General features: G+C 39.0%; 1 protein-coding gene across 4 annotated transcripts; it reads right to left on the reverse strand.

Moving 5' to 3' along the window:
- Positions 1 to 8,225: 8,225 nt before the first annotated feature.
- LOC106444989 (dof zinc finger protein DOF3.7) lies at positions 8,226 to 10,578 on the reverse strand. 4 transcript variants are annotated; one of them, XM_013886451.3, is made up of 2 exons: positions 10,136 to 10,578; positions 8,226 to 9,527 (listed from the first exon to the last, which is right to left on the reverse strand). In XM_013886451.3, the coding sequence occupies exon 2, from the start codon at positions 9,513 to 9,515 to the stop codon at positions 8,583 to 8,585; it is 933 nt and encodes a 310-aa protein (XP_013741905.2). In that variant the 5' UTR covers positions 9,516 to 9,527; positions 10,136 to 10,578; the 3' UTR covers positions 8,226 to 8,582. The 4 variants fall into 4 exon arrangements, with proteins under 4 accessions (XP_013741905.2, XP_013741910.2, XP_048634238.1 ...); XM_013886456.3 differs by having other exon boundaries at positions 10,035 to 10,150; XM_048778281.1 differs by lacking the exon at positions 10,136 to 10,578 and adding an exon at positions 10,023 to 10,085.
- Between the last annotated feature and the right edge of the window lie 470 nt (positions 10,579 to 11,048).

Consider the following 11,048-nt stretch of genomic DNA (forward strand, 5'->3'; position numbering starts at 1 on the left):
GTCATGTATGTTTCTCAAGATTAAATAGATTACATCTATTACATCAATTTCCGAGTACGTAGTTGACCCCAAAAGAAGATACTAATTGCTTGCTTTTGCAGAATTTTAACGGCTATTATGTGTATTACATAGATTTATTTGTGAAGCCTTCATTAGTTTAATTAAGTGATAAATTGGGGCTTTGATGCGAATTTAATATATATGTTAATTGTTCTATAAATTTGGATTTTGAAATTAATATGTAAAAGTAAGATTTTTGTTTATGTTTTTTTTTTCCTTGAGATTTTTTTATGTTCTCTTGTGACTATGTGTGACTGACTGACTGTTAAAAAAAATCTTTGATGCTCGGCCTCTAATGAATATGTCCGTTGGGAAAATTTTTGGTGAATAACGGAACCCGTGAACATCTAACTAGCCTTTATTATATACTAAAATCCATTTTTAGGCCATCGTTTTTATGTTGGCCCGTTACATTTGGCTCTTAATATTGATTTTAGTTGGAATTCATTTTCTACTGTTGGTGCCTTTTTTTTGGGGCCAAATCTTGATTTCTACTACCTCATGGAACGCCTCTACATCTCTTGTACACTAGCCTTCACATACATGCAGATCTTGTACCTCTATTTAGCTGTTTCCCATGAAGCTCTCAGTTTGATTCTTTTTTAGGAAAAATTTTTTTGATCCTGGTTTGGTTTTCAGGGTGAACGTGGCAGGCCTCGTGGTGATAAGAAGGTAACTGCAAATCAGAAGCCTACAAAGTCACTGTTTGTCATCAACTTCGACCCCATTACAACAAACGAGCACCACATTGAAAAGCACTTTGACCCCTTTGGTAAGGTCATCAACGTACGTATTAGACGCAACTTCTCATTTATTCAGCATGCAACTCAAGAAGATGCCAGGAAAGCCCTTGAAGCTACTCAAAAGCAACACCGCCGCCTGCTACTATTTTTTTTCCAAATATCTAAGATTATTGCTAACTTCTTTTTGTGACTGCAGCAAAATATTGGACAGGGTTTGTTTCTATTGAGTATGCGTCAACGGATAACTGAACGCGTGAACGACAAAGATAAGTTTCTGAACTTTCTTATTATGATTTCATTCTCTTAAGGTTTTTGTTACAACATGAGTGTGTTTATATAGATAAGTAAACTAGGGTTTTAGCTTTGAGCTTCCTCGTCCTGTAGCAGCTTGTAACGGTTTTGGGTTGTGACAGCCTGTGCTTGACCAGCTGGCTTGTCCTCTCCCATTTGCTTTACTTTTCCGTTCATCGCTTTAGTCTTATCCTCACTTGCGTTTTGTCTTGTGCAGGAAGAAGACCGTTGGAACTGAGAAGCAAAACTCTGCGTTTTGTTCAAATTCGTATTGGGCTTCGCAGAAGTTGGGCTTGACCCATTTGTGATAATAGGCCCCCTCAAACTTGGTGCGCTGATTGTATCAACACCGAGTTTGCCTCGAAGAGAAGAAAACGCAGCTTGAGGAAGAGATTTGGTGAAGATGTCCGCGATCTGATGCTGGTTCGGTATGTGCTTCACCTCAAGAGCTCCAAGAGCAACCCTTTCCCTTACATAGTGATAATCAAGAGCAAAGTGTTTGGTCCTCGAGTGAAAAGATGGATTAGCAGACAGAAGAACCGCAGAGAGATTATCACAGAGCAACAATGGTGTAGTCAGAAGTGGCAATCCAAGTTCTCGGAAGATAGAACAGAGCCAGGTAATCTCAGATGCTGTTTCAGATAGAGTTCTGTATTCAGCTTCAGTAGAACTTTTAGACACAGTAGGTTGCTTCTTAGATGACCACGAAATGAGATTCTTTCCCAAGAACGTGCTGTATCCTCCAGTAGATCTTCTTGTAGAGCTACATCCTTCCCAGTCACTGTCACTGTATGCAGTGAGGGTGAAGTCTGTTTCTTTGTGTAGAGAAATCCCCATTGTGATAGTGCCTTTCACGTATCTAATGATTCTTTTCAGCAGGTGAAAATCAGAGACCGTTGGCGAGTGCATCTTCTGGCAGACGTAGTTCACAGCAAACTCAATGTCTGGACGAGTCAGAGTCAGATACTGAAGCTTACCAGCAAGGCTTCTGAAGTAGGTAGGATGGGAGAACAGTTCAGACTTATCTTCAACTCGATTCAGTTGATGTGGCAATGGCGTAGGCATTGGTTCACAGTCTTTCATCCCTGCCACTGCAAGTAAGTCTTCTGCGTATTTTTGCTGACATAAGAACAATCCTTTATCATGCGTCTGAACTTGTATTCCCAAAAAGTAGTGTAGCTTCCCCATGTCTGTCATTCTGAACTCGCTGTTGAGTTGCTTTAGTAGATGATCAAGACTTTCAGAGCTACTTCCTGTGATCACCATGTCGTCTACATATAATAGAAGAATGATGATATCTGTTTCTGTTTTGTAGACGAACAGAGATGGATCAGATTTGGAGCAGCAAAATCCAAAATCAATCAGGAAGGAGCTGAACTTGTCGAACCAGGCTCTCGGAGCTTGCTTCAAGCCGTAGATCGCTTTGTTCAATCTCCAGACATGGTGAGGACGTTCTTGATCAACAAAACCAGCAGGTTGCTTCATGAACACCTCTTCTTGCAAATCACCGTGTAAGAACGCATTTTTAACGTCCATTTGTCTTATTTCCCAATTCAAAACCGTAGCCATGTGTAGAATTGTTCGTACTGACGCCATTCTAACCACTGGACTGTAGGTTTCAAGATAGTCAACCCCTTCTTCTTGCTCATTCCCTTTTGCAACCAAGCGAGATCGAAGCTTCTTGAAACTTCCATCAGCATTCAGCTTCACTCTATGCACCCATCTGTTTCCTAGAACATGCATGTCTTCAGTTCGTGGAACCAGCGTGAAGGTATTGGTTTCTTTACAAGATTCAAACTCATCTCCCATAGCATTTCTCCATCCTTCATGTTTTAACGCGCCTGCTATAGTTCTTGGCTCTGGTATTGAAACTTTTTGTGTGAGCAGAACATAGCGAGGATTAGGCTTGACTGTCCCCACTTGCGACCTTGTGACCATTTGATGTCTTTGTGGTGCAGGAGAGGAAGACTGTTGTATAGTAGAAGGACTTGATTCATGATCAGAAGCTGGTGTAGAGACAGATGAAGATCCTTAAGACACTGTATTACTTGGAGCTGAGGTTGACTGAGGTACAGACTGCAGAGGAGGAAACTCAGCTTCAGAGAACAGAGGCACTGATCCTTGATGAACCACTGATTCTGACACTGAAGCTTCAGACTCTTTTGCTTGTTCTGGAGGAGATTGCGGAACAAAGCTCATCTGCCACGCCTTGAGAAGAGGAGTTAATACTGACGGATGGCTCTGCTTGTAAGCGTGCTCAAAAGGGAAATCAGATTCATCAAACAGAACGTGTCGAGTAATGTAGACACGACCGGTTGGAGGGTAAATGCATCTATACCCCTTATATATGTCGTTGTAGCCTAGAAATACGCACTTAAGAGATCTAGGATCAAACTTGTTGTTAGCATAGGCTCTGAGGGAAGGGTAGCAAGCGCAACCAAACGTTCGTAGAAAGCTGTAGTTGACTGCTTTCCCAAACAGCTTTTGATATGGAACTTGATTGTTTGGCAGGCTGCTTGTAGGAAGTAGGTTGCTTAGGAAGGTTGCTGTGAAAAACGCTTCCACCCAATACTTCAGAGGCATTTTGCTATCAAACATCATCGACAACCCAAGCTCAGTGATGTGACGATGCTTCTTTTCAGCCAGGCCGTTCTGCTGCGGCGTATGAGGACACGAGATTTGTTGTCTGATCCCATCCTTTTGCAAGTGAGAGACGAATGCAGTACTGATGAATTCACCGCCTCCGTCACATTGAAAGGTACCAATTCTGCATCTCAATTGATTATCTACCAAGGCTTGAAACTTGCAAAAGATTGAAAAGAAATCTGACTTGTATTTCATAAGATAGATCCAACAAAACCGTGACCAATGGTCAATAAAGATTACATAGAATCTGAAACCCTGAACAGAGGTTGTTGGTGCAGGCCCCCAGAGATCACAGTGAATCTTCTCCAAAGGCCGAGAAGCAACATAACTAGAAGACTGAAACGGTAAGCTACTGCTCTTGCCAAGTTGACAGGACGAACACATCTTCTTGGTACTTGAGCTTATTTTGATGAGATTATTCGCAGACAGATGTTGAAGAACTTGCTGATGAGGATGCCCAAGTCTCCTATGCCAAACAGCATCCGTAGCAGAGTGCTGCCTAGAGGAGTATAGAGCTTTTATTTGTGGCTTGTTCTCAACTCTGTAAAGACCATTATCCCTTCTTCCCCTGGTAAGAACCTTCTTTGTGACCTTGTCCTTTATAGAAACCCCAACATTATCAAACTCAACAGTGCAAGGATAATCATCTGTTACTTTCGATACAGATAAGAGAGATTTGGCAATCTGAGGACACACAATGACATCTTTGAGAGGAAGCATACCTGAGGAAGAGGCTATGACAGTAGAACCGGTATGAGTGATAGGTAGGTAACTCCCATCACCAATCATAACAGTATCTGAGCCATGATATGGTTGTGACTGATGCAGAATCCTCGTGGAACTTGTAACATGCGCAGATGCAGCGGAGTCAGGATACCACTCAGAACCAGAATCATCAGACACTTCTGTGATACGCATAGCAGCCAGAGCCTGAGGAACTTCATCAAGCTGATAGCTACTATCAAAACGGTGATAACATTTGAGAGCATGATGACCTGGCTTGCCGCAGATTTGACAAGTAGGACGCGTATCTCCATCATATGAAGACGAGATTTGCTGGTGAAAGCCTCGTCCTCGTGTGCTGTAAGAACCACGACCGCGACCTCTGCGACCACCACGACCCCGAGAGGAGTAGTAGTTTCCTTGCTGCTGCGTGCGAACTGATGTAAACGCCAGGTGCGGAGTCACTTCTTGACCAGTGTTGTAGCCTTTAAGCCTGTCGTCAAAAGCCACCAGTCGAGAAAAAATAGATTCGAACGTCGGAGGAGGAATCGTATCAATAGAGCCTTCTATAGATGTTTTGATAGGCTCATAGTCTCGCCCCAGACCACGAAGAGCCGAGAAAATCTTCATTGCCTCTGTCATAGGAGCACCAATGGAGGCAAGCTGGTCACTGAGGGCTTTAACCTCCTGAAGGAAGTCGAACATCTTTTTATCACCTTTGGCTAATGTCTGCATCTTGTGCTGAAGTTCGAACAAGCGGGAGTTGGACGGCCTGTTGAAGTGTGTCTCAAGCGTGGACCAGATCTCTTGAGCTGTAGAGCAGTTCACCACCAAGGACTGAAGAGAATCAGTGATTGATCCAAGGAGCCATGACTGAACAACTTGATCTGTTTGGAACCAAAGCTCATGGTCAGGGTTTGGAACAGGAGTGGAGGTACCATGAATGGTGGGAGCCATGATGGTAGGAACCGGCTGAGGAATGGTACCAGTAACAAAACCAAACAGACGCTGCCAACTGAGAAAAGACTGAAACTGACGTTTCCAGAAGAAAAAGTTTTGCTCATTGAGCTTTACGGTAACACAATGAATGATGTTTAAGCGAGGAGGGTCATAAGGCTCAAGATCCATGGTGGCACCGTGTGCTCTGATACCATGAACGCGTGAACGACAAAGATAAGTTTCTGAACTTTCTTATTATGATTTCACTCTCTTAAAGTTTTTGTTACAACATGAGTGTGTTTATATAGATAAGTAAACTAGGGTTTTAGCTTTGAGCTTCCTCGTCCTGTAGTAGCTTGTAACGGTTTTGGGTTGTGACAGTCTGTGCTTGACCAGCTGGCTTGTCCTCTCCCATTTGCTTTACTTTTTCGTTCATCGCTTTAGTCTTATCCTCACTTGCGTTTTGTCTTGTGCAGGAAGAAGACCGTTGGAACTGAGAAGCAAAGCTCTGCGTTTTGTTCAAATCCGTATTGGGCTTCGCAGACAGGCCCGTCCCTGCATTAAAGCAGGTGAAGCAATGGCTTTAAGCCACATATTAAAAAAATAAAATATAGGCCACATTGTTCCAAAATTAATAGCAGATCAAATGGTTATAGTGGAGAAGTTAGTGTTCTTCTTTCCTCTGATTCGAGCGACGCCATAACTCATTTTGCTATAACTGTTTTGGTAACTTACTATAAAGGCCACACAACTTTTGACATGCTTTAAGCCTCAAATTGTTTTGGGACGGCACTGTTCGCAGAAGTTGGACTTGACCCATTTGTGATAATAATAACCGTGTGAACACACGTCACTTGTCTTTTCCATGAGTATTAGTGAATGATATCGACTCACAGGTCTTTTATTCCTTTGGTTTCTTTGGCCTGAAGATAACAACTTTCTATATTTTAAAGAAATATATAGTTGACTCATGGATCCATCGCGTTGTGTTTTCTTAATAATATTGAATAAAGTGACCATGCGTAGATAAATCTAGATTTGTTATAGACTACCAGAATATCGCGTTTGATTTTATATTAGATATGTAAATGTAGCTAAGTATGTATTATTCAAATATAGTCAGTAATTAAATAATCAAAACAATACGAACCCAATGAAAAATCATGTTTGGTTGGCGGGCACTATAAAGGGGACATCTACTTCCGCATTTCAAGCCAGCTACTAATCATCATGTGTTCATACAAATAATTATCCTTATATATACAATATACTATCCTGATAAAAGTATACGTAGCAGTACACTATTTGATATTAATAAATTTCTAATACATATCAACATACACATAATTATCCTTATTTTTTTTTTGTAACACCATAATTATCCTTAGAGCATGTGCAATGCTGATTCTTAACCAAAAATCCTTAAAATTAAATTGTTATAATAATTTATAGGACTCAAATATTTTAAGAATTTGTGCTAATTTTATCTCTTTTAATCCTTAGCTAAGGATTCTTTTACTCACAGATATGTTACTGTGCGCAGGCCCCATTACCACCTGGGAACCCGCGATTGGTTACTGTTTTTTGTTTTTTTTTTTTTTTTTTTAAACTGAAAAAACTAATAAAATAACTAAAAAGATTTGCCTTGGTTATCCAACCATCAGTATCAGCGTTGCTGATGCTCTTATATATACAATATACTATCTTGATAAAAGTATACGTAGCAGTACACTATTTGATATTAATAAATTCCTAATACATATCAACTTTTAAAGGTTATGGTACGATTTATTTATATATAGACACTTATTTATTCCTTCTAGTGTAGCTTCAACAATTTTATCAGCTTTTCTATTTTGGATCCCCATGATGTTATTCCTTTTAACAAGTGAGAGAAAATTTCGTGGTGTGCGGGTCATGATAACTTTTACCTAAGTAACTTGTAATTTCTCTTAAAAGGTAGAGCTTAAATGAATTTATGCTACAATATTGTAAGTAATACGACATATAAAATTTATTATATGAAAATTTATACGTCAACTGTGATTACCACTTACCATGAATACATTTGGAGGAATGTTTTTCCAGCTAAACGAAGATTAATCAGCGGATTAGGTGGATGAAACGTGAAGGTACGGTTTGATTATTAGAAGTTTAGAATTAGTGTTATATTTATTAAAGATAGAAGAAAAAAATGTCGAGTGGAATGTGACATTGCGGTAAATCTGGTAATAACGAGAATTCAAGGAAACCGTGCCGTCGTCTCCGAATCTTAGTGGGTGTTTGCTTTAAGACGATGATTAGTTAATAATATGACCAAATTTACAGATCTACACACACTATACAATTATTTATTAGTAAATGCTACAAACGGCTTTTAGTGCGAGTAGGTTAACTTAGCCCTGAACACATTTAAATATGTAATTAACGTATTAATTCCCTTGATCATTAGTTCGTGTAGAAACTTTCATAATAATACTCACATTAAAGGGATGTGCATAGTAATGAACTTAAGTTAAAATGCTTTAACATAAAGAAATTACTTTAACAGAAAAAAACACCTAGAATTTACGTTGAAAAGGATAAAGGATTGCGAAGTTCACGCACGGGCACAAAAGTCAAAAAGCTGAAGAGCAAAGCTCTATAAGTATATTAATGTCCCCAAAATGCGATGCTATGGGATTTGATAATCATGACTCTTCGTGGATAAAGATCCCGATCATATTTGTATGTTTTATTTCTCATTATTTGGATAGTACAATTATACTTATAAACCAAAGCTGAAAATATACAACAAAAATCAAAGTTGTATCAATCTTTAGGTTCACACAATATAAATTATAAATTGGATTATGATTTATAGAAAACATGAATAGATTACACAAATACTTCTACAGATAGAAGAAATGATGAATACACACAAAGCCCTCGCCATTCTTATGATACAAAGACCCTTTTGCTACTAAAAAAATACCATCAAACCCAATTATGAAATATATATATTAAAAAAAAACAGAAAAGATGAAATAAAAAGACAATCTCTAAACTAAGTTCTGACAACTTTAACTAAAGTACCCCATGTGAGAAAAACAAAAGATCATCAAAGTAAAAATATGATAGAATAAGGAGGTAAATAAAGTGAAAAAGAGAAGAAAAGCTATGAAGTTCATGATACCTTCTTCACCACGAAGATCCTCCTGTATTACTGAACATCCCACTCCAGTATGTATTATGGCTCTTCTCTTGGTTAGTGCTTGAAAACTCTTTCGTGTCGGAAAAAGGGAACAACACCCTACTTGCTCCATTCATATCATCAGCATGATTGTTATCTTCAGCTCTGTGGTTATTGTTGATGGTGTTATGTCCAATCCCTTGATGATGATCAATGGAGAACGAAAGATTATTGTTACTCTGTTTGTAATCAGCCATTGTTGGAAACCCTAAAGATGAGTAAAGGACTGAGTTTGAATCCATCATTTGACCAGGCAATAACGTGTTCATGCCTCTTGAAGAGGCTCCATGAGATGATGAAGCATATATTGAGGATGAAGTATTGTTGTTCTCGATCTTGGGCATATGAAGAAACTGAGACATACCATGATGATGATCTTGCATGACTGGGAAAGACAACAAGTTGAGATCTTTTGACGACTTATTAGGGATTTGGGTTGCAAAAAAAAACGGTGGGTTTAGATCTGGAAGCTTGGGATTAGAAGGTGAAGCTAAAGGTGTTGAGGATCTCTTGTTCTTTCTTGAGCTTCCTCCCACAGGAACGTTACGAAGAGAGCCACCTTCGGTCCAATACCTTCGACAACCTTTGCAGAAGTATCTTGGTTGCGTGAGACTGTAGTTGTTGTAGTAACAAAACTTTGTGTTGGTTGAGTTACATCTTGGACAATTCACTTTCTCTTGCGGCCTCGCCTTTCTAGTACTTTCCATCGCAGTAGCAGTGTTGTTGTCATTTCCGGCGCCGGATCCGACGTTGGATGCGTTGGGGTTTGGTCTCGCTGTGGTGGCGATGAATGTTTGTTGTTGTTGTTGCTGCTGTTGCTGCTGCGAAGTGTTGTTGCTGGTGTTTGAAATTATCTGCTCCATTGGTTTTACATTTATCATTTCTTGAAAATCCTACAAGAATTAAGATAATGTTTTAGTCACTGATCATGTCAAACAGAACAATAACGAGTGTAAAACGAGTCTTGAATCACGTCAGGATTAGGGTTTGGTGAGATGAATTAAAATTTAAGAAATAATTAAGCACAACAGAAAGAAGAAAATAAAACTAGTTTTTTGTGGTTTATTAAATCGTCGGTGCTTTAAAAGAAAATTATAGGAAGCTAAGTAAACCACAATTTAGAAGAAAAAGAATTTGGTAAGACCTGAGCACCAAGACCAAAAGGTAAATAACAAATCAAACCTTTATATCCATTAGTTATCAAAATCTACAATTCATCACATAAAAAGGTGAATATAGAGAAAAAGGTTTCATTTACTCATTCGAGAACTTTGAAAGTTTCGAAAGGATAATTTATCATGCAAATAACATATACAAAAACGTTTTTGTATCTATAAGACTGCATATAATCACAAGAAGCATGATAAAAAAAATTGTTCCATACATACATACATACATACATGTACATGTTAATATCCATGTGAGTATAGAGAGAGGGAAATTGTTAAAGTTAGAAAATAAGAAACAAACAGATATAGCAAAGAGAGATATTTTGACGTACCTGCGTCCACTTCGTAGCATCCACGAACTTTGACAAAGAGAAAGGCAGAGAGAGAGAGAGAGAGAGAGAGAGAGAGAGAGAGAGAGAGAGAGAGAGAGAGAGAGAGAGAGAGAGAGAGAGAGAGAGAGAGAGAGAGAGAGAGAGAGAGAGAGAGAGAGAGAGAGAGAGAGAGGGTAAAGAGCAAAGGAGAATGTTTTGGAAATAAATTTCTTTTTAGGATGATATTGGCTCTATGGGTTAGCTTTCACTTTATGGATGATGAAAGACAGGAGGCAAGAGGAAGAAGAAGAGAAGAAACCTGCAAAAATAAAATATAAATTTTATATCAGAAAGCAAAAGTAGGGTTTGTTGTTTTTGACTAGCGATAATAATGTCTCCTGGCCTCCCCCTCTAGTTCTTTTCTGGTCCTTCTTTTAAATATTTTTGAAGAAAACAAATTATGGCTAAAAGTCGTTCCATTTAATATTAAAAATTAGTTAACTAAGATCTATACTAATAAAGTAGCTCAGAAAGGCTCCAGGTGAAGCCACGTCAGCAGACCCTGTTTATTTTGTTGACACGTGTCGAAGGGAGAGGGGATTTCGTTTTTTCCGCGTGAAACTTTGATTCAGGAAAGGGATTTCGTTTTTGATTTATTGGGCTTTAATGATATCCCAAGCCCGTTTGTGGTTAAGGTTTGGTGTTTCTTTGAGATTGCGATCTTCGCCGTCCTCTTTCCATCGTCTCCGATTTCGGCTCCTCACTGTAACGTATTGCTTCTCATTGAAATTGATCTTTAATTTGGTCATCAAGCTTTACCCCACCTCTCTTCCCACTCCATCTCATTTACTCTCATTGACGATCCGCATTTGTAACAGATCGAAGGTGTCGCTATAAATAAGTGTGTCTTGGAACGATGAGGATCTACAGCTTT

Source organism: Brassica napus, chromosome A4 (assembly GCF_020379485.1).
Source record: "Brassica napus cultivar Da-Ae chromosome A4, Da-Ae, whole genome shotgun sequence".
Classification (NCBI taxonomy): Eukaryota; Viridiplantae; Streptophyta; class Magnoliopsida; order Brassicales; family Brassicaceae; genus Brassica; species Brassica napus.